This window comes from Hemitrygon akajei, chromosome 12 (genome assembly GCF_048418815.1).
Source record: "Hemitrygon akajei chromosome 12, sHemAka1.3, whole genome shotgun sequence".
Lineage (NCBI taxonomy): Eukaryota > Metazoa > Chordata > Chondrichthyes > Myliobatiformes > Dasyatidae > Hemitrygon > Hemitrygon akajei.
The window spans coordinates 24,841,063-24,865,199 of record NC_133135.1 but is presented as its reverse complement, the minus strand read 5'-3'; the positions used below and the strand labels follow the sequence as shown (position 1 = coordinate 24,865,199).

The 24,137-nt window shown below is 40.8% G+C and overlaps 1 protein-coding gene across 2 annotated transcripts in view; it reads left to right on the top strand.

Moving 5' to 3' along the window:
- Positions 1 to 15,886, top strand: part of LOC140736808 (dihydropyrimidine dehydrogenase [NADP(+)]-like) — an 888,868-nt gene extending 872,982 nt beyond the window's left edge. For both annotated transcript variants that reach the window (XM_073062742.1, XM_073062741.1), the window contains exon 23: positions 14,336 to 15,886. In XM_073062742.1, the coding sequence (XP_072918843.1) occupies positions 14,336 to 14,494 (159 nt within the window). In that variant the 3' untranslated portion in view covers positions 14,495 to 15,886. The remainder of the gene's footprint in view (positions 1 to 14,335) is intronic.
- Positions 15,887 to 24,137: the final 8,251 nt, after the last annotated feature.

Here is a 24,137-nt window from a genome sequence, read left to right as displayed (position 1 = left end):
GGCATGAGGTCCTACCAGCCCATCTGGAATAGAGGTGTGGGCACCCAGTGGTCCCCTGGCTGATCTCTGGGAACGTTTTCCTCCAGAGGCTCCAGTCCGTTCCCTCACTGAGCCTCTCCTAAGTTTCCTGACACCTCCCCCTTCTTAGTCGCAGGGGGGCTTGTCCTCCGCGGAACTCCTTGTCTCTCACAATCCCACCTAAAGTGTCCCTCCTCCCCACAGCTATAGCACACCCTCGGCCGCCCACAGTCCCGCCTGAAATGCCCCTCTTTCCCACAGTTAAAGCACACGCTGCCTGCCGCCCCTCCTCTCCCAGGATGACTCCCACTCCCAACCCACGGCACTGGTCGCCCCTGAGAGTGGGTATCTCCCCTGTCCCTCCCCTCCAGAAGGGGTTCTCTACCCCTCGGTGGGTTGTCATTCCTCCAACCAGCCACCACTTCCTGTATTGCTGATGATCGCCTCTGTAGGCCCGCGCCCCTTTTCCGCCCCAACGCTCTCACTTCCTCCCGCACCTCTCTAATCAGTTGCCCGAACGATGGAGGGGGGGCCTTTCCTATAAGCCTGCCAAATAGTCCACGCCACCTTGTCCTCCTCCAGAGAGCCACTGAATAACTGACTCATCCTCACGCTAGCCACGTCAGGCGCCTTCACTACCCCCCGGCGCCGCAGCCCCGAGAGCATCCCCTCCATCCTAAATATGTACTCGGAGAGCTTTTCCCCTCTCCATTGTTCCAGGCGTTGGAACTCTGCTAAAAGCAGCCAGGGTTCCCCTGACAACCCAAACGCTCCCTCCAAAACGTCTATACATTCCTCCACTGAGGCCCCAGGCTTCTCCGCTTTCAACTCCCGAACTGTTTTGGCTGCTAAACCCCTCAAACTTCCCACCAATCGCTGCCGCTTCTCCTCCTCTGAGCCTGGCCACTCCTCTAACATCAAGGACGTATGCTCGATCCAGGTCTCATAGTCCACCTCCCCGTCCGGAGTCGGATTGGCTCCGGAGAACACCCCCAGCTTCAGCCATGGCCTCTCGGCCACTCCCACCAGGGAGTTAAGTGCGGCTGCCAGCTCCGAGGCTTCTCCCCTACCTGGGGGGCGGGGCCTAGTCACGACTCCCTCCTCCCTCCTCCCTTTGCTAGTGCCTGCCACCTCTCTGGGGTTTTCCTCTAGCTCTAGCTCCTCCTCCGATGTCTCCTCAGCCTCATCCTTGGAGAAGGGGTGGAGCCCCCACAGCCCCTCCTCCCCCGGTACACTGACCGTCGCCGGCAGTTCCAACGTCCTGACGTCAACACTCATACTAACCAACACCCAGCTAGACTCCATCTCTTTACCACACCGTCTAGCTACCAATTCTACCTGCCCCATACCCTTCACCAAACTTAACCCCCACACTACCGTGTCTCCCGAAACTCAAAAATCCACTCCACTCACTACGCATGCATACTGTACCGGTACACCTTCAAATCCGCACCAGCGAACAATTTTATCTCTGTCCATCCCCGCTCACTACCTGCGCGATTCCACAGCCCCCTGACAATCCAATCCCGGACGAGCCCCCACAAATGTAACACTTACCCAACAGGCTGGTATATGTCTAGGGGAAAAGGAGATTCAGCCACACACCAACCTACCTCCCGTACACGCAGGTGCTGTGAGAATCGCGTTTATGCCTCGTGCCCGCCACCAGTATCAAACTCACAACAAATACCGGTATGAAATACACTTTAAAGAGTTTACTAAGATTAAAAGAGTATTAGGCAATACAATATATATATATATATACAAGAAAAAAACAAAAGGCGCCAACTTATCAAAGTTCAGTCAGTTTAGTGCACTCGGTGGAGCTCATCCAGCGAACCGTTCGACTCCTCCAAAACTGCACACAATACTCCAGGTGGGGTCTCACCAGGGGCCTGTACAGCTGCAGAAGGACCTCTTTACTCCTATACTCAATTCCTCTTGTTTAAAAGCCAGTATGCCATTAGCTTTCTTCACTGCCTGCTGTACCTGCATGCTTGCTTTCATTGACTGATGCACAAGAACACCTAGATCTCGTTGTACTTCCCCTTTTCCTAACTTGACTCCATTTAGATAGTAATCTGCCTTCCTGTTCTTGCCACCAAAGTGGATAACCTCACATTTATCCACATTAAACTGCATCTGCCATACATTTGCCCACTCACCCACCCTGTCCAAGTCACCCTGCATTCTCAAAACATCCTCCTAACATTTCACACTGCCACCCAGCTTTGTGTCATCAGCAAATTTGCTAATGTTACTTTTAATCCCTTCATCTAAATCATTAATGTATATTGTAAACAGCTGCGGTCCCAGCACCGAACCTTGTGGTACCCCACTGGTCACAGCCTGCCATTCCGAAAGGGACCCGTTAATCACTACTCTTTGTTTCCTGTCAGCCAGCCAATTTTCAATCCATGTCAGTACTCTGCCCCCAATACCATGTGCCCTAATTTTGCCCACTCATCTCCTATGTGTGACTTTATCAAAAGCTTTCTGGAAGTCCAGGTACACTACATCCACTGGCTCTCCCTTTTCCATTTTCATACTTACATCCTCAAAAAACTCCGGAAGATTAGTCAAGCATGATTTTCCCTTCATAAATCCATACTGACTCGGACTGATCCTTCTACTGCTATCCAAGTTCCAGGTTCCTCTCATATCCAAAAGACATATCAGTTACTTAATTGGCTGCTGTAAGTTACTCCTGGTTTAGAATGAAAAGTAGGATCAAAGGGGAGAATGGGAATATGGGAAGAAAAATATAGAATTGGGTAGGATTGGTGACTGATTGTTGGCATGGACTTGTTTGGCCTGAGGGCTTGCTGTTAAGCATTACGATTCTATGATTATATTAAGTATGGACAGAAAAAGGAGTAATATTATGAAAGATACTGCAAATCATTCTCAGTACTCTTGTCAGCTTGGAGAATGTCTCAGTGTTTGACACTTGTGTAATAATTACTCTCTGATTTTCTCTTTTCCCATTCATTTTCAATTACAGGGCATTAGTGGCAAGGCAGTAATTATTGCCCATTGCTAACGATCTTTGAGAAGGTGGTGGTTAGTCACTTTTTTAAACCTAAGCCACCTTAAAAGGTAAACATAAAACATAAAAGGTATTTGGAATGAAAATATATGTGGGTTTCACTTTCATCCTAAGCTACTTAATTGAATACAACAAAGCTAGAAATACTCCGCAATGCTGTTTGGGGGAGTTTTAGTATTTTTATTTACTTATTTATTGAGAAACAACATGGAGTAGACTCTGCCAGCCCTTCAGGCCTCACCGCCCAGCAACCCCTGATTTAACCCAGGCTTAATCAAAGGACAATTTACAATGACCCAGTTAACCTGCCAACCAGTTCATCTTTGGAATGTGGGAGGAAACTGGAGCACCTGGAGTAAAGCCCATGAGGTCATGGGGAGAATGTAGAAACTCCTTACAGTCAACAGCAGGAATTGAACCTGTGTCATTTGCACTGTGCTCACCACTACACTACCATTGAACCAGCAACGATGAATTACATGATGACATGGTGACCCAATCACCAGTCAGGATAGTGTGGAGCCAGGAGGGGAATTTGAAGGTGGTGGTTTTCCCCTGCATCTGAAGCTGTTGTCCTTCTTGATATTGGAAATCATGGGTTCAGGAGGTGCTGTTGCAGTGGTCGGAGCAAGTAGCTTTAGTGATCTTTGTGGCGATTACACATGCAACCACTGTGGACTGGTGTTGGAGAAGAAGGATATTTCAAGCATGGAGAGCCAAACAAAGTAGATACTTTGACCTGGTGAAGCTGTTTGAAGGAGCAAGTGTATCACATTCTTGACTGGGCCTTGTAGATGGTGGAACATTACTTGGGTGTCTGGAAGCGAATAACTTGCCGCAGGATACTTGGCCTTAGACCAGTGCTTCTACAGAACTAAGAATACCTTTTTTTTCTTAGGGAATGACTAGAGAGGTTAAGCATAGAGTCCAGAGCAGGTTCACGAGGATGATTCTGGGAATAAAGGGGTTAACATATAAGGAGTGTTTGGCAGCTTTGGGCCTGTACTCATTGAAATTTAGAGGAATGTGGGGGGGGGGCGCAAATCTCATTGAAACCTACTGAATGTTGAAATGACTAGATAGGGTGGATGAGGAGAGGATGTTTCCAATGATGGGGGCATCCAGAACTAGAGGACAAAATTAAGGGGTGACCCTTTAGAACAGGGATAATGAAGATTTTTTTAGCCAGAGAGTAGTAAGTCTGTGGAATGCTCTGCCACAGATTACAGTGGAGGCCAAGCCCATCTGTATATTTAAAGTGGAAGTTGATCATTTCCTGATCAGTCAGGGCATCAAAGGATATGGTGAGAAGGCAGGTATATGGGGTTGAGTGGGATCTGGGATCAGCCATGATGGAAAGGTGGAGCAGACTCGATGGGCTGAATGGGCTAATTCTGCTCCTATGTCTTATGGCTGGAAATGTGTAGCTTGGGCAGTTGACGTTTAGTTTGATCAGTTCTCCAATCTTGGCAATTTACTTGCAAATGATTTGTCACAATGCGAGGAGACATTGATTGTGATTGTGATCAACAGCACAGTGACAAAACATTAGCAAGTAAGTTGCCAAGATCGGAGAAGCTAACCGTTACAGATAGCATATGTTTCCAAAAAGAAACTTTAAGTGTTAGCAGAGCAAAAATATAAAGGTTAGGGGAAAATCAAAGGAAAACAAATAATTGCAAGAGCATTTGAATTGACAATTAGAAAAAAAAGTGCATGTCTCTTTGGACAGAAATTTGAATGACGATTTAAGTGCCAGGTCAAACGGAATTGAGGTGGCGGGGTCCAAGCCCCAGAGTGGATCAGAACAACTGAACCTGATACTTAGATGACAATGTAGGCACCGGGCCAGGGTGTCAGAAAAGGAGGTGAGGGACAGGCCAGCTCAGCTGGCTGCTCTGCTCTGCGTTGAACCAAAGGCTTGGGGACAACTCTCTTTGTGGACCAGTTCAGAACGCTGTTGCTTGCGTTTATTGTTTGCATCAGTCCCTCAAAAGCAGAGGTGGAGGAGTTTTCCTCATGATCAACCCTTCTTGGTGCACAAATACATGAGTGCACCAGACCTGGAATATTTAGCAGTGAGGTGTCGTCATTTTTACCTACCACAAGTGTTTTCCACGCTCATTTTGGTAGCAGTATCCATTCCACCTCAGGCCAATGTCAATCAGGCTTTAGATGATCTGAGCAATGAGATCAACATGCATGAAACAGCACATCCTAATGTCTTCATCATCATTTTGGGAGATTTTAGCCAGGCCAGTCTGAAAAAATCACTGAGCAATTACCATCAACAGATCTCTTGCAATGCTAGAGGAAACAACACACTGGACCATTGCTACACCATAATCAAGAATGCCTACCGTGCTATTCCACGCCCTCACTTCGGGAAGTCTGATCACCTGGCTGTACTTCTACTCCCCGCGTACAGGCAGAGACTGAAGACTGCAGCACCAGCAGTGAGGACCAAGAAGGTTTGGACAAGGGAAGCACGGGGGCGCCTACAGGACTGCTTTGAATCGGTGGACTGGACTGTATTCAGGGATTCATCTTCGAACCTGGATGAGTATGCTGCAGTTGTTACTGACTTCATTAAAACCTGTGTGGATGACTTACAGTACATTCCCAAACCAAAATCCATGGATGAACCAGGAGATACGTCATCTGCTGAAGGCTAGATCTGTGGCATTCAAGTCTGGTGACCCAGGCCTGTACCAGAAAACCAGGTATGATTTGTGGAGGGCTATTTTAAGGGCAAAGAGACAATTTCAAATGAGGTTGGAGGTGACATTGGAAGCATGACAAGTCTGGCAGGGTTTACAAGACATTACTTCCTACAAAGCGAAACCCAATAGCATGAACAGCAGCGATACTTCACTACCAGGTGAACGCAACGCCTTCTATGCCCACTTTGAAAGGGAGAATACAACTACAGCTGTGAAGATCCCTGCTGCACCTGATGACCCTGTGATCTCTGTCTCAGAGGCCGATGTTATGCTGTTTTTAAAGAGAGTGAATCCTTGCAAGGCAGAAGGCCCTGACGGATTACCTGGCAAGGCTCTGAAAACTTGTCCCAACCAACTGGCAGGAGTATTCAAGGACAATTTCAACCTCTCACTGCTACGGGTGGAAGTTCCCACTTGCTTCAAAAAGGCAACAATTACTCCAGTGCCTAAGAAGAATAATGTGAGCTGCCTTAATGACTATCACCTGGTAGCACTTACATCTACAGTGATGAAATGCTTTGAGTGGTTGGTCATAACTAGAATGAACACCTGCCTCAGCAAGGACCTGTACCCATTGCAATTTGCCTATCGCCACAATAGGTCAATGGCAGATGCAATCTCAATGGCTCTTCAGATGGCTTTAGACCACCCGGACAATACAAAGGCCTACGTCAGGATGCTGTTCATCGACTATAGCTCAGCATTTAATACTATCATTCTCACAACCCTCATTGGGACGTTGCAGAACCTGGGCCTCTGTACCTCCCTCTGCAGTTGGATCCTCGACTCCCTAATCAGAAGATCACAATCTGTGTGGAATGGTGATAACATCTTCTCCTCATTGACAATCAACACTGATGCACCTCAGGGGTGTGTGCCTAGCCCACTGCTCTACTCTCTGTATTTGCTGTCGATATAACCATTGTTGGTAGAATCTCAGGTGGAGACAAGAGGATGTACAGGAGTGAGATATGCCAACTAGTGGAGTGATGCCACAGCAACAACCTGGCACTCAATGTCAGTAAGACGAAAGAGCTGATTGTGGACTTCAGGAAGGGTAAGACAAGGAACATATACCAATCCTCATAGAGGGATCAGAAGTGGAGAGAGTGAGCAGCTTCAAGTTCTGAGTGTCAAGATCTCTGAGGATCTAACCTGGTCCCAACATATTAATGCAGTTATAAAAAAGGCAAGACAGTGGCTATACTTAATTAGGAGTTTGAAGAGATTTGGTATATCAAGAAATACACTCAAAAACTTCTGTAGTTGTACTGTGGAGAGCATTCTGACAGGCTGAGTCACTGTCTGGTATGGGGGTGGGGGGGGGGGGTTACTACTGCACAGGACCGAAAGAAGCTGCAGAGGGTTGCAAATTTAGTCGGCTCCATCTTGGGTACTAGCCTACAAAATACCCAGAAAATCTTCAAGGACCGATGTCTCAGAAAGGCAGCGTCCATTATTAAGGACCTCCAGCACCCAGGGAATGCCCTTTTCTCACTGTTACCATCGGGTAGGAAGTACAGAAGCCTGAAGGCACACACTCAGCGATTCAGGAACAACTTCTTCCCCTCTGCCATCTGATTCCTAAATGGACATTGAACCCTTGGACACTACCTCACTTTTTAAATATATAATATTTCTGTTTTTTGCACAATTTTTAATCTATTCTGTATACAGTAATAGATTTATTATTATTATTATTATTATTATTATTATTATTATTATTATTATTATTATTATTATTATTATTATTATTATTATTATTATTATTATTATTATTCATTTGTTTTGTTTTTTTCCCTCCAGGTAATGTATTGCATTGAACTGCTGCTGCTAAGTTAACAAATTTCATGTCACATGCCGGTGATAATAAACCTGATTCTGATTTGCTTTTTCATCTCTGCACATTGGGTGTTAGACAGTCTTCCTTTTTTAATGGTTATTTTGGGTTTCTTTGTTTCGTGGCTGCCTATTAGGAAAGAAATCCCAAGGCTGTATAATACTTACACACCTTGATAATAAATGTACTTTGAACTTTAATATTGGAACTTTATAATGATAAACAAGAAAATGATACACATGTTAAAAGTTTAGTATGTGCATCTGTCACACTAGCTAACACTAATATTTTACTGGAAATTGTAGGGAGCCAGAGTCTAATGAGATTAAAGTTCTTAAGTAATTAATATTTTTAAAAAATTAGAGAATTTTTCTGGGATCAAGAGCTAAAAATCCCCTGGACCTGATTTCATACATGCTAGGATTTCAAAAGAACTAGTTTCAGAGATTAGTTTTAAAATCAATCGCACATAATAGATAATCTTGATATTTCTCCCCCCCCCCCCCCAACACGTTTCAAGTATTTCAGGATTTGTCTAGCTTTTGTCATCTAACTGACACCTCATGAGTTCAAAAGCATACACTCTATTGTTGGCTGACAACAGTTCACATGAAGTAATTTGTCAATACCCTGCCAGTTGACAATAGTAGAAAATTGAAGCATGCAAAGGAACATCGGGGCTACAAAGCAGTGTGGAGCAGCAGGCATGGAGTTTGACATCTATTGTGTCACTCCAGTACATTTTTCACATTTACTTCAGCTTGGGGCTTGTTACAGTTAGTCTTTGTTATAATTCACTCTGGGTACTAAATTTGCATGATTTTTAGTGGTTAAATAAATTTGGCTTTAATCTTCAGTTATAAAGCGATTTTCAGTTATATCTTTTCAGATGTAAGAAGCAGAATGGAAACTCGTCTCGCGTAGTATAGCACTGGCAGCCCATTTTGTATTCCCCCATATGTTCTATTTCATTAACTTTAATGGAAAAGAAAACTGGGCAGGAAGAAGCTCAATTCACCATTGCCAGTTCTGTGCTGCTGTGCGAGGTGACTTTATATCAGTTTACACTTACGAAAAGCCACAGCAAATCATATTTTGGAGTTTTGGTTGCATATCCGAAGGTCAATAATTTTGGACATTAACACTGGTACTCTCTCCACAGCTACTTACTGACTATTTCCAACTTTGTTGGATTGTATTTATGTAGCCTTTGGATAAAAGTGAAACCCACATAGATTTTCATTTGAACTACTCTAAAAATTGATTTGCTCAATATTTCCTTGTAATATAGGCAATTTAATATTCTGTTTTCCAGTAAGGTTGCTTACCTGACAGCCAAGTATTTTAATCATGTTTTCTGGGCTTTTCCAACAATATTTTGCTTACTCAGCTGTTAAACATGTTCCCTGCTGAGCTTTTTGTTGGAATAATTGCAAATGGAAGTGTAGCTCAGTAGTAGAGCATATAACAGTGCATCACAGAAACAGGCCATTCGGCCCACAGTATTGTGCTGAACTGGCTAAAAAGCAAATCAGAATCACTCTAGCACTAATCCCTCCTCCCTACACAATGTCCATAACCCTCCATCTTCCTTATGTTCATGTGCCAATCTAAATGTCTCTTAAAAGCCTCTAATGTAATTTGCCTCTACCACCATACTAGGCAGTGCATTCCCGGCATCCAACAGTCTCTGAGTGAAAAACTTAACCCCTCACATCTGCTTTAAACCTACCCCTCCACAGCTTCAATGCATGCCCCCTGGTATTAGACATATCAACCCTGGAAAACAGGCACCCACTATCCACCAAATCTTACTGCTCATAATCTTATAAACCTCTAACAGATCTCCCCTCAGCCTCTGCCATGCCAGAGAAAGCAAGTGTGTTTGAAAATGGTGGGAGGTTAATACAGATGTTGATTTCAATTTGTTGGATTCAACAGCAAATACAATATTGACATCAGAGTATGAAATTATTTTAAAATTTGTTCTGCATTCTTTTCCAATTCAGCAAATTGTATTCGCATACCTACTCACAAACAAGGGGATTACTATACACGTGTTAAACCACAAGAATTAAATTTATTAGAGTTAGATGCGATACAAGAAGGAAAACAAATGGTTGATGAAGTAGCAGTACGGAAAACAAACTGATATTTATCATCTGCTAAATGAGCTGATTTGTAGAATGCCAGAGGGAATCACAGATCCAACAAACTTTCACACAGCCTTCTCCCTCTATTGTCCTTGTTTCCATTTCCAACGCTTAGTGCTGGCAAGCCTATGAGAAGATTCCCCTTTTGCACAAAGTAATTACCCCTTTTTATACCTTTCAAAACTCAAAAATGACTCTTACCTCAGTACTTTTCAATAATAAAGTTATAGTCTCTTTATGTACAGACACTCCTGTGTCTAATGTCTCTTTATGGACATTCGGTCAATTTATGTATACCAACTATATGATGCATTTATACTTATTGTGTTTTTTTTTATTATTGTGTTCTTGAACTTACTGGGCTTTTTTGTGCTGTAATGGGTCCAGAGTAACAATTATGTCATTTTCCTTTACACCTGTGTACTGGAAATAACATTAAACAATCTTCAGTCATGTATAAGGCACCAGTTGGCACCAGCACCTGCACCATGACCTCACCTTCCCTAAACAAACATATACAGGTCCACAATCCCTTATCCGAAATTCCGAAATCCAAAGAGCTCCGAAAGCCGAAGTTTTTTTCACCAACAGCTGACGTCACTCAGGTGTGAGGTGGCAGCACTAGCAGAGGCCTCTAGACGTCAGTTGTGGCTCAGCTCTCGTACTGGTTACACGTGCATTTGCTGCTCGGTGATATTTTGTGTTCACTGTTGACTTTGTGTTTAGTTTCACTGTGAAAATGTCAAAAAGAGCTGCAGATACCCCTATGGGTAACAATGAGAAAAAGAGAAGGAAGCCTGAACATCCTCTACATAGCACCATCCAGAGAAAGAGAAGCAGTTTCAGCGACAGGTTACTGTCAATGCAATGCTCCTCAGACAGGATGAAGAGGTCAATACTCCCCAATGCCATTAGGCTTTACAATTCAACTGCCAGGACTTAAGAACTTTTTTAAAGCTATTATTAATGCTTTTTGAGTTAGTGATTTAGATGCATATATTATTACTGAGTTAAGTATTGTATGTAATGAGTTTTTGCTACAACAAGTGTATGGGACATTGGAAAAAATGTTGAATTTCCCCATGGGGATGAATAAAGTATCTATCTATCTATCTATCTATATCATTATCAATAACACAGAAAGTAGAGTGATTGCAGAAGCTTGATTGTGGTGTGTCTGTGTGGCATCTTACTGAAGAATATGGTGTGGGTACTACAACTGTATATGATTTAAAGAAACAGAAAGATGAGTTACTGAAGTTTTATAGTGACAGTGACATTCTACATTTATTCCAATAAGTCATTTACCATGTGTTTGATTGGGTTCCTTTGAAGCTGTATATTTTTATGTTTTATTGAATGTTTTTGTTGGAAATAAAATATTTTTCTTGTCATTATTCCCTAAACAATACAGTATAACAACTATTTAGGTATTATAAGTAATCTAGAGACCATTTAAAGTATACGGGAGCATGTGCATAGGTGTGGAACTCCGCCAGGTCCTAAAGTCCACCCACACTGAGACAGGCTAAATAAGGGACTTGAGCATACATGTTTTTTGGTATCCGCAGGGGGTCCCGGAACCAATAAAGAGAGATTCTGAAATATGAACGATTCTGAATTCTGAAATGCAACTGGCCCCAAGAATTTTGGATAAGAGATTGTGGACCTGTATTCATAATTATCTACCCTCAAGGCTGTAGACTTGAACTCTTAACTTTTTCAAAACAATCCCTCTCCAAGATAACACCATTTTCCCTTACATAATCATAGAAACATAGAAAACTGCAGCACATTACAGGCCCTTCAGCCCACAATGTTGTGCCCACCGTTTAACCTACTCTAGAAACAGCCTAGAATTTCCCTAGTGTACAGCCCTCTATTTTTCTAAGCCCCATGTCCCTATCTAATAGTCTCTTAAAAGACCCTATTGTATCCACCTCTACCACCATCGCTGACAGTGCATTCCAAGCACCCACCACTCTGTGTGAATGCCAGAGGGAAATACAGATCCAACAAATTTCCACGTCCTTCCATTTTGTTTTAGCATATACCAAGGAGGAATCACATTTAACTCTTATAATCAGTCATAACATTTTATTATAAATGCACACTCACAAAATGATCTGTTCAAGGAAATGAGAAAGGCAGAAGTATTTTGATCTGAATTGAATTGACTTTGTTACTTACGTCCTTCACATACATGAGGAGTAAAAATCTTTACGTTTCATCTCCATCTAAATGTGCAATATGCAAGTTACAGTCATTTATAATAAATAGTATATACAACAGGACAGACAATATAGCTCAGAAATACAATTGTATCAGCGTGAATTAATCAGTCTGAGGGCCTGGTGGAAGAAGCTGTCCCGGAGCCCGTTGGTCCTGGCTTTTATGCTGCGGTACCATTTCCTGGATGGTAGCAGCTGGAACAGTTTGTGGTTGGGGTGACTCAGGTCCCCAATGATCCTTCAGGCCCTTTTTACACACCTGTCTTGTTAAATGTCCTGAATAGTTGGAAGTTCAGATGCACTAGGCTGTCCGCACCACTCTTTGCAGAGTCCTGCGATTAGGGGAAGTAGTTTCCATAACAGGCAGAGATGCAGCCAGTCAGGATGCTCTCAATTGTGCCCCTGTAGAAAGTCCTTAGGATTTGGGGACCCATACCAAACTTCTTCAACCATCTGAGGTGAAAGAGGTGCTGTTGTGCTTTTTTCACTACACAGCCGGTATGTACAGATCACATGAGATCCTCGGTGATGTGTATGCTGAGGAACTTAAAGCTGTTCACTCTCTCAACCCCAGACCCAATGATGTCAATAGGGGTTATCCTGTCTCCATAGCCCACAACCAGCTCCTTTGTTTTTGCGAGAGGTTGTTTCCTTGACACCACTGTGTCAGGGTGATTACTTCTTCTGTGTAGGTTACCTCGTTATTATTTGAGATTGGGCCAATCAGTGTAGCATCATTAGCAAATTCAATTAGCAGATTGAAGCTGTGGGTGCTGACACAGTCATGGGTATACAGAGAGTAAAGGAGGGGACTTAGGACACAGTCCTGAGGGGCACTTGTGTTGAGAGTCAGAGGGGTGGAGGTGAGGGAGCCCATGCTTACCACCTGCTGGTGATCTGGCAGGAAGTCCAGGATCCAGCTGCACAAGGCGGGGTGAAGGCCAAGGTCTCCGAGCTTCTTGGATAACGAAGATTTGATAACTCTAACATTCAGCAGAATAATAGTTTGGGGAGAGAGAAAAAGGAATCTGTTTTGCATGCTCATTTCCCAGAATTGAAGAACTCCACCATCAAGCAGTGGAACAACTCTAAGTAACCCTGATATATAGGGCAATATTTGTAAATCAAAAATAATTATCACAAAGTTAAGTTTGCACAAATCAGCCTAAAGTTGAAATTTCCCATGTTTTGTGAAAACAATTTACAGACTTAATTCATTACAGATTCAACTACAGCATTATATTATGCTATAATATAGCATGTTTTAAAATGTTATAACATGTTGTATAGTGGTGCAGCACAGTAGAATGGTGGTTAGCATAATGCTATTACAGTGGCAGTGACACAGGTTCAATTAAGAACTTTTTAAAAGCTATTATTAATGCTTTTTGAGAGGGTGATTTTAGATGCATATCATATTTTTACTGAGTTAAGTATTGTATGTAATTAGTTTTGCTACAATAAGTGTATGGGACATTGGAAAAAATATTGAATTTCCCCATGGGGATGAATAAAGTATCTATCTATCTATCTATCTATCTATTCCCACCACTATAAGGAGTTTGTATTTTCTCCTTGTGATGCTGTGGGCTTCATTTGGGTGCTCTGGTTTCCCTCCACATTCCAAGACCTAGATTAATTTCATATGGATGTAATTGGGTGCCACAGACTCATTGGGCCAGAAGGACCCAAATAAGAAAACAAAAATAAATAAAAATTTGTCTCTATCTCTCCATGATTATCCAAAGAGTTTTAAAACATTAGAACAAATGACGCTTTAATCATTTATACATTATTATTGCTGAGAAATATTTTAATTTCTAAAATTATAATCAGACTGAGCAATATCACAGCTAACATCACTTGTTGCCCAATATAGGTTTGTGCAAGATTAAGACTAGCCAGTGAGTGACATTGTTGGATGTTTGAAACAAGCTTGTCTCTATTTATAGTTCAGCGCCCAATTGGCTGAAAGTAATTTCATAGATTGAAGCTGGCAGCCAGAAAACTAACTAATGAATGAATGCTAATTTTGAAGATGAGAGCAAGGTCATACATCAAGAATCCAAATGAAAAAGTGATGTGTGCCAGCATGCAGTGTTTCTTATGCATGCCATTTTAATCCATCTACAGTTCATCACTGACAATTGAAAATACACCAGCAATTCACATTCTAGATAAATGTTCTTTATATATTTAATAGATGTTGCCATTGTTTCATCTAAATACAGCTCTAAAGTGCTTTTTTAAAATAATTTGATTGTCATATGTTTTGCTGTGGCTTTGTTTCTGATCTCTGTTTTTTGTTTAATTCTCTGTAGGCCATAACCTTCGATCCCAAGACGCACCTTCCTCGAGTAAATGAAAACTGCACAGGTTGCACTCTTTGCTACAGTGTCTGTCCTATCATTGATTGCATTAAAATGATACCCCGGTTAACCGCTTATGAACCTAATAGAGGCATTCCTCTCGCAGTCTAACAAGTTTGTTGAATTTACATGGTCCAGCAGGAAATATGACTTAATATCCATATGTTCTTAAAAGTATTGATTTAGTCATTCGCGTGTTATAACATGACAGATAACTGTTATTCCTAAAGTATTGATTTTATCTTACTAAACCTAGTTCAGTAGACTTGCACTTTCCAATGAGTTAAAATTATTGGAAGGAAAGTGTCCACATTATAAAACAAAATTGTGCTTTACTAAGCAGAAAGCTATAGAATTGAGGTCAACCATATAATACACAATGACAACGGGATACAATCTACATGCTCAGAGCTTATATTAAAATTATTAATTGCTATTAGCATGCTTTCACTACATTAACAGTTTCTTATGTCTACTGACAGCAGAAAAGCTGAAATTAGTAGACTATTAGTTTATTAGAAAGTTATTTCATTAATAAACATTTTTATGTAGAAGAACAGAGACATTCACTATCTATTAAATAGCTAAAATCTACACTCACCTCTCAATGTGATATATTTTTCTTCAGTAATATTCTATTATATTGATAGTGTCTGCCTTGAGCACCCTTGTGGAAACTACAGTTGCGATTTAACTCACCAAGATCCATAGAAACGGCTGTTTTCTGCCAATGTCATTAATTCACATAATTTGATTCAGATCCCACATTTTTGTAACGCTATCATGAGACCAATTACTGGAAAAAAGAGAATGATAAAACTGTGCGAGAAAAGTGAAGTTTTATTTTAATCTGATATATATCTTAGCTTCCAAATCATTAAATGTAAGTATAATGGAAATAATGTTTAATAATGGGTAAGTTTATAAACAAATTATTCTGTAGTTTTGTAATTTAACCTATGATTAATCTACACCTCAACCGTTACAAAGTACACTGTGTGATTATTTTTATTTCATTTAGCTGTTCACTTCTGTTTCTTTGATTTTAATGTTGATCCTATCACACTAACTTTCCGTTATTTTGCTGACTAATAATTATAAATATAAATAATTTAAATTGAGTGAAATATTTAAGCAGATCACAAAATAGATACTTTGCAATATTATTACCATTTTCTGTATCTTATTAACTAATATCCTTTGACATATTTTTGTATGATGCACACTGTAAGAGACATTCTGTATTGCTACTTCAGAGCTTTACAAATGTTCTAAATATGTCATAGCAATGTAGTCAAACATAGTATAATATTGTACTTCTTTAAAAAATTATTAATGTGAAGTTGGTTTTGCAATTGAAATCAGGATTAAGTGAATTGTGGAATTGAAACCATTAATCAAGGAATAATGATTTAGATTATAATGCTAATTTTTTAGTATTAATTGATTTTCCTGGAAAGTTACAAATAATGTGTTTAATAAATAAATCAATGCTTATCCAGATTTGTATTCACTTTTTTGTCATACAATAGTATAAAACGTCTGTAAAATAAATTCTGTGTGGCCTTCTGAACATTCTTTTCATTAACCAGTGATCTGCTCTGAGGTTAAAGACCCCAAAATAAAGAATTGCAATTAAAGTCCCAAAGCCTTAGATTTAGATATCAGAAATGGGCCCTTCAGTGAAATTTTTCCAAGTTGACTGGGTTCCATACCTGAGCTAGTCCCATGTGCTAGAGATTGAGGAATGTCCCTCTGAACCATTCCCCTCTATGTACCTGTTTAAATATCTTTTAAATATGATTATACCTGCCAATAACACTTTGGCAGCTCATTCCACATACCTACCATCTGCTGTATGAAAAATGCCCCCCGGGTCCCCTTTAAACCTTTCCTGGCTCACTTTAATTCTATCCCACTGGTTTTACACTTCCCCATGCTGGACTAATGACTGAGACTATTCACCTCACTACAACCCTTGTGATTTTATATACCTCACTCCTCAGCCTTCTATGCTCTGGGGAGAAATGCCCTAGTCTATCCAGTCTCTTCTTACAACTCAAACTTTCTAGTCCCAGTAACATCCTTATCAATATTTTCTCTACCTTCTCAGCATCTTCTCACAACAACCATCAGGCAAGAGGTATAGAAACCTGGAGTCCCATACCATCAGGTTCAAGAACAGCTTCAACCATTTGGTTCTTGAACCAACTGACACAACCTTAACCTTGTTTAGCCCTGAAGAAGGGTCTCAGCCTGAATGTCGACTGTTTATTCATTTCAATAGATGCTACCGGAGTTGCTGAACTCCTCCAGAATTTTGTGTGTATATCGCTTTGGATTTCCAGCATCTGCTGAATCTCTTGTGTTTACAGTCTTAATCAATACAGTTTACCAAAACTGTGACAACAGTTATATTTGTTCTTTAACAAAAACAAACTTGTGTGGGTAAAAATGCTAGAGCAATTTTATTTACAGAACGGCTTCAGCTTGACCACATTTTATTCAGGACTTTCAGCCGGCCAAGAGCATATGTGTGCCCAGTTCACCAACATCTCTTCCAGTACTGGGTGAACCGTCTGCATTGCACACTAGGAACTGATGTTCTTTATTATGAACAGACATAATAACACATCTCCCCTCTTTAAGGAAAACAAACATAATAGTATGCCCTCATAAAAATAAACTTGCAAGACACAATAATGCTTTGTTGTACAGATATTTACATTAACTTCAATTGTAATGAGCAAATATTATCCCCTATTCACTCTGTCAATCTTAATCCATCTCTATGGTAGCTTAATGATTCTTTTTGGATTGCTATTTCCACAGATGTCTTGCATTCACTTGCTGCGTTAATACCAGTGAGTGTCCTTTTGAGTACTCTGATTGACATGCCCATTTCTTTCACATCCTTGTGCCAAGATCCTATATGTTCATCTCTGTTCTTGTTCTTGTTGTGAGGCCATAATTCAATCCACTGCCTTATAATGGAGCCCTGAACTACATTCATGTGATCAGTGAGACTTTGCACAAGTTGCAGCTGAGTCTGTCTCAATTCACGTAGTTCCTTCTGTTGGCTGTGTATCATAGATAACAACCCTTCCTGCTGGTTTGTGTTGAAATGGTACTGTTGTCCTGATCTTTGGGTCTGTGTGCCTTCCCATCTTCCTTTTCATTTTTTTCTCTTCAACTTCAGAGAGGATCATGGAGATCTTTTTGATTTCCAATCTCTAAATGAAAGTTGATGGGAGACAGATTCTGGACCTCAGCTGCATGATGTGGAGACACGACTGGCAACTTCTTCTTCATGATCACTCTGTTCAGGACCAGCATCCTGACTCTCATGCTGGTGTAGCTGGTATAGATGGCTATGGAAAGTGGAGCTGTGCTTCTCTTGCAATAACCTCTCTGGATCTCTCATGGATGCTGTTACGAGTCTCATGAGTTACATCAGGTAAGCATCTGAGCACCTCAAAGACATCTGCATACTCTTTATTGAGTGTTGCCTGGTCCCCTTTGGTCTGTGAAGTCACTACACAAACTCCTTCCACCAGGTTGAGCCTTTTGCCTGCACTCAGACCTAATATTGGCTGTACTTGCTTTTCTACAATCAGTATTTTGTCTTTAGGTGCTTTCCTTTGTGCTTGGAAGTCACTATATGGCCCTGTTTTACTGGAACATTCTCTCTAGTATAGCCCGTCACTTTTCACTTCTCTGGGTAAACTTTGTGAGTCTTGTAATCATCCATAGACAACGGATTCTCCTGGGCTCTGGTGTTAAGTTTGAATGGAATTACTATCTCATTCACAGTCTCTGGAACAATCCATTCTGTTTTATCTGTTCCAGTCTATCGAGAATCTACAAAAACTTCCTCCATTTCCGCAGCAACCGTGTGCACCTTTCTCTTGCAGCACTTTGCAAAATAATTTTTCTTCCCACAATTATTGCAGGACTTTTCATAAGCTGGATATTTCTTTGGGATGTGCTTACCTCCACATTTGGTGCGTTTACTGCTTGATCCTACCTCTTTGATATGCTGTTGCTTTGGAAGCCCTCTTTGTGCTCTACCTCTCTGTTTTCACAACGTGCACAGTTGTTCTTGCCCTGTGCAGCTCTTTCGCTTGTGCTCATGTGCTTTCTTCTGCTCTACACATATTCACAGCCTTTTCTAGCATTAGATCTTCTCACCGGAACAAACTATTTTGTCTTTTAACTAGTTTGTCTCTCAAGTCTCCAAACTCACAGGACTTACTCAGTGTGTGGAACTTGGCCAAATATTGGTGAAACCTAACACTTTGTTCTTGGTCCAAAGAAAAGAATCTATATCTTTTATACATGTTGTTTTTACTTGGGACAAAATACTCCTCAAACTTTGTCATCAGTGTGTCCAATTTAAAGCCTGTCTCATCAGTTTGAAAGCTATTGTAGATGTCATTTACGTGTAGAAAGATAGACGCTTTCAATTTTCCCTCCGCCCTGCCGACTCTGCTCGCTGCTGAATATATAGTGAATCACTATTTGAAGCATTTCCAATTATCAGCTAGATTGACAGTAAACTGCACAGGTGCGGGAAGACTTCAAAGTTCAAAGTAAAATTTATTATCAGAGTACATACATGTCACCACATACAACCCTGAGATTCTTTTTCTGCGGGCATACTTAGCAAATCTATAGACAATAGACAATAGGTGCAGAAGTAGACCATTCGGCCCTTTGAGCCTGCACCGCCATTTTGAGATCATGGCTGATCATCTACTATCAATACCCGGTTCCTGCCTTGTCCCCATATCCCTTGATTCCCCTATCCATAAGATACCTATCTAGCTCCTTCTTGAAAGCATCCAGAGAATTGGCCTCCACTACCTTCTGAGGCAGTGCATTCCAGACCCCCACAACTCTTTGGGAGGAGTTTTTCCTTAACTCTGTCCTAAATGACCTACCCCTTATTCTCAACCCATGTCCTCTGCTACTGGACTCTCCCAACATCTGGAACATATTTCCTGCCTCTATCTTGTCCAATCCCTTAATAATCTTATATGTTTCAATCAGATCCCCTCTCAATCTCTCAATAGAACAGTAACTATAAACAAACTGTGCAAATGCAGATGCAAATAAATAGCAGTAAATAGCAAGTATGAAATAACAATATAACAGATCCTTAGATGAGTGTAGTTCAAAAGCCTGATGGTTGAGGGGTAATAACCGTTCTTGAACCTGATGGGTTGAGTCCTGAAGCTCCTGTACCTTCTACCTGATGGCAGCAGTGAGAAAAGAGCATGATCTGGGTGGTGAGTATCTTTGATGATAGATGCTGCTTTTCTACAGCAATGTTTCATGTAGCTGTGTTCAATGGTTGGGGGGGGGGGGGGGAGGTGGAGGGTTTACCTGTGATATACTGAGCCAAATCCACTACCTTCTGTAGGATTTTCCACTCAAAGGCATTTGTGTTCCCAACCAGGCTGTAATGCAGCCAGTCAACACACTTTCCACCACACATCTATAGTTTGCTAAGGTTTTTGATGACATGACAAACCTCTACAAACTCCTGAGGAAGTAGAGGAGCTGTCGCTTTCTTCAGAATTACATTTATATGATGGGTCCTGGACAGATCCTCTGAGATAGTGACGCCCAGGAATTTAAAGTTACTGACTCTCCACCTCTGATCTAACTTTGGTTATCCATAACAGAATTATTTTGGGCTTCTCTCACCTGGTATTTTCTTGCTGAATCTGTTGAACTTTGGCAGCTTCAAAACACAATGTGCTTTCTGTACAGCAGCTTTGCTCTATCAGAACCAGTATCTCATTCTTACTTTCATACTTGTACACATGACAATAAACTCAGCTTTGACTTTTAATATAATCCTTCTTGTAGTCTGGAACCGCACGCAATACTTCCAAATGTGGTTTCACCAATGTTTTCTACAGATTTAACTTGACGTCCCAGCTCTGGTACCCATTGTCCTGGCTGATGAAGACAATGTTGGCAAACACATGTTTCACCACACTGTCTACCTGTGGAACTAAGTATTCACAGCCAAATTCTCTCTGGCCACAGCGTTCTCCAGTGGCTTGTCATTTAATATGTAATTCTGCCAGTTTAACTTCCCAAAATACAACATTTTTTAGTTGTCCGAGTTAAATTCCACCTGATGTTACTTGGCAAACTTTCCCAATTGATCAGGACCCTGTTGTAATCTGAGATCATGTACCAAAGTTTTGGTGTCATTGACAGCCAACTACATTTTTATCCAAGTCATCAATATAGACAACAAACAACACCAATCCCTGTGGCACGTCACCAGTCACAAACCACCTTTCTGACTAAATGGTTGCAAGTTCTTGTAGGATGTAAATAACCCCATCAAATTTGCCTGCTTTCCAATATACTGTAAATGCAATATTGAATGAGCTGCCAGTGGTCGAGGATGGCAAAATAACAACACTTGAAAAACACATTGAACAGGTCCTTGAAGTATAGGCCAAGCACAGACAAGCTTAGCCGGGTATCTTGTTTGGGCCAAAGGACCTGTTTGTATGCTGTCTTTACTCAATTACTCACTACCTGCAGAAATAAAATAAATGCCATGTTTTGAGAGGTGATTTAAAGACTTGTTGACTATAAGAAACAGGAGGAGGGATAGGCCATAAATCCTTATGGAAATGCTCACCATTTAAAATCATGGCTAATTTGATATCCCTTTGTTCCCCTGAATTCCAAAATTTATTGATCTCCGCATTATGTATAGAGCCCTCTGAAGCAGAGATCCTCAAGATCCACAGCAAAAATTCCCGCAGAACCTAATCCTATACAGTATATCTGACATCTTATCCTATGATATAGCTCCCTAATTCTGAAACATTTAGTCAGCATTTGACCCCTCCACCTCCTTGGATTAAAATAAGGCACCAAATAAATACAATTCTTCAATTTTTTATCATTTAAAGTTTAATAAGGAGAAAACATCAGCTAGATACTGTATTATGGAAAAACATAAAAATTTGGCATATTTTTATTCATTCATAGTTAAAAATGTAACACCAACATTTATTGTCTATCCTGATACTCCCTGAAATAAGACCACAAGCTAAAAGACCAGATTTAGGCTACTTGACCCATCAGGTCTGCTCTGCCATTTCATCATGGCTGATTAATTTTCCCTCTCAGCCCTAATCTTCTGCCTTCTCACCGTATCCCTTCATGACCTATCAAGAATCTGTCAACCTCTGCCTTAAATGAACATGAATACTTAACCTCAATATCCACCTGTGGCAACAAATTCCACAGATTCACCACTCTCTGGCTAAAGAATTTCCTCCTCATTTCTGTTCTAAAAGGACACCCCTCTATTCTGAGGCTATGTCCTCTCCCACCATAGGGAATATCCTCTTCACATCCACTCTATCAAGACCTTTCAACATTCAATAGGTTTCAATTAGGTCACCCCTCATTCTTCAAAATTCTGGTGAATACAGGCATAGAGCCATCAAACGCTCTTCATATGACAAGCTGCTCAATCTGGGAATCATTTTTATAAACCTCCTTTGAAGCTTCTCCAGTGTCAGCACATCCTTTCTTGGATAAGTGGCCCAAAACTGCTCACTATATAGTTATGACTCAATAAGGATAGTCAAATTACTTCCTAAAGGACATTAGTAAGCCAGAATTTTATGACAATCTATCATTTTCATAGTAATAGTAATAGTAACGCTTTTTAAAAAATAGAAAAGGCTTTTTAGAAAATAATTCTATATTTATTTGATTGCATGAATTTAACCTCCCCATCTACCTAATTTGTGCCACTTAGTCAAGTGCCCAGAATATTAGATCCTAGTCCAACAACGTAACCACTGCACTAACAGGTGCATGTCTGCAGCCCACTTCTGAAGAATCTGTCACCTACCATCAGTTACTACTTTTATCACCACCCAACTTTTTAAACAGAAGTAATCTCGCCCATTACAATAAGCAACATTTCCTAATTAAAAATACCCTTCAATCTTGAAAGGAATAGCACTGAAGCCCACCTTTAATGATTAATGGAATTGGTAGAAGGCATCTTTTAGGTAAATGTCTGATACCAGAGGGCATGCATTGGAAGTGAGAGGGGGAAGGTTCAAGGGGGATGTGAGAGGTAAGTACTTTTCTCGGAGAGTGATGGATGCCAGGAATGTACTGCCTGGTATAGTGGTAGAGGCTAATACAGTAGAGGTTTATAAAGATGTTTGGATAGGCACATGGATGTAAGCAAGGTGGAGGGATACGGACATAGTGCAGGTAGGAGGGGTTAGTGTTTGGATGTTGTTGGTTTGCTTTTTAGCTGGTTTGGCACAACATTGTGGGCTGAATGGCCTGTTCTATGTTCTACGTTCTAAATCTTTGCTGAATTTTCAAAATAAACCTGGAGAACACCGAAAGTTGCCCAATTAATCGCAAACCACATACACTGCCACTTGAATTACTTACCTTTTTCGTTAAGTGCTTCTTTATTCACTAGTTCTAACATGGATAATCAATGCTGCAACAAATTGCAAGTGCAATGGCAGCATCAATGGATTTCAGAGATCAGACTGTAAAGGTTAATGAAACATTTCAGCATGGACCATCATGTGCCAGTGCTACCAAATGTTCTGTTCAAAGCTCGTGCAACTACAGATTTAAGAACTGGCTCTTGTGAGTTTTGATTTAAAGATGTGCTACATGTGTCAAAGTCTTCAATTTTCAAGACAGAGTGATAATTGGGGATGAAGGAGGTCACTCTCTGCCTTTCTTAATTTATCCCACTATAACATCACCAATTGATTTTAAAATAATTGCTGTTCTTTTGCCTACATTGTTCCAAATTATTCTTGGCGTAAATACATTTTTTGGGATAATTCCAAAAACAAAGTTCTTGCTAGTTAAATCCTGTACTCTGATTCTATTTACACAGTATTATATAATATGAACTTTCAAATGATGCTTTTTTTATATATATTGATTTAAACCCTATTGCATCCCCATAACATCAGCTTGCTTTTCCATTAGCCTATCACCTTAGGATTCTTCCTTGGAGCGGGTTCCAGTTCACAATTTTCTCCACTTATTTCTTCAGGACTAGAAGTGGAAACTTCTAAGAGGAGCACCTTAAAGGTGACCATTTACTTTTCTGACGCATGTTCAAAGTAAATTTCTTATCAAAGGACATATACAACCCTGAGATTCATTTGCCATTTGCTTCTGGGAAATCACAGTAAGTACAAGAAACACAATAGAATCGATGAAGGACTGCAGCCAATAAGAAGGTTGAACAACACATGTGCAAAATATGACAAACTGTGCAAATATAAAAAGAAAGAATAAAAGAAATGATAATAATAAATTAGAAATAAATATCAAGAACATGAGATGACGAGACCTTAAAAGTGAGCCCATAGATGGTGGGAAGAGTTCAGTGATGGTGTGAATAAAGTTATCCCACATGACTCAAGAGCCTGACGGTTGAGAGGTAATAACTGTTCCTGAACCTGAGGCTCCTGTACCTTCTTTCAGAAGACTGCAGCGAGAAGAGGGCATGGCTTAGATAGTGCAGGTCCTTGATTATAGATACTGATTTCCCGCGACTGCGTGCCATGTAGATTGGCTCAATATTGAGGAGTGCTCTACCCGTGATGGACTGGGTCATATTGTAGGATTTTCTGTTCAAGGGCATTGATGTTTCCAGATCTGGCTGTGATGCAACCAGTCAATGTACTCTTCATCACACATCTTT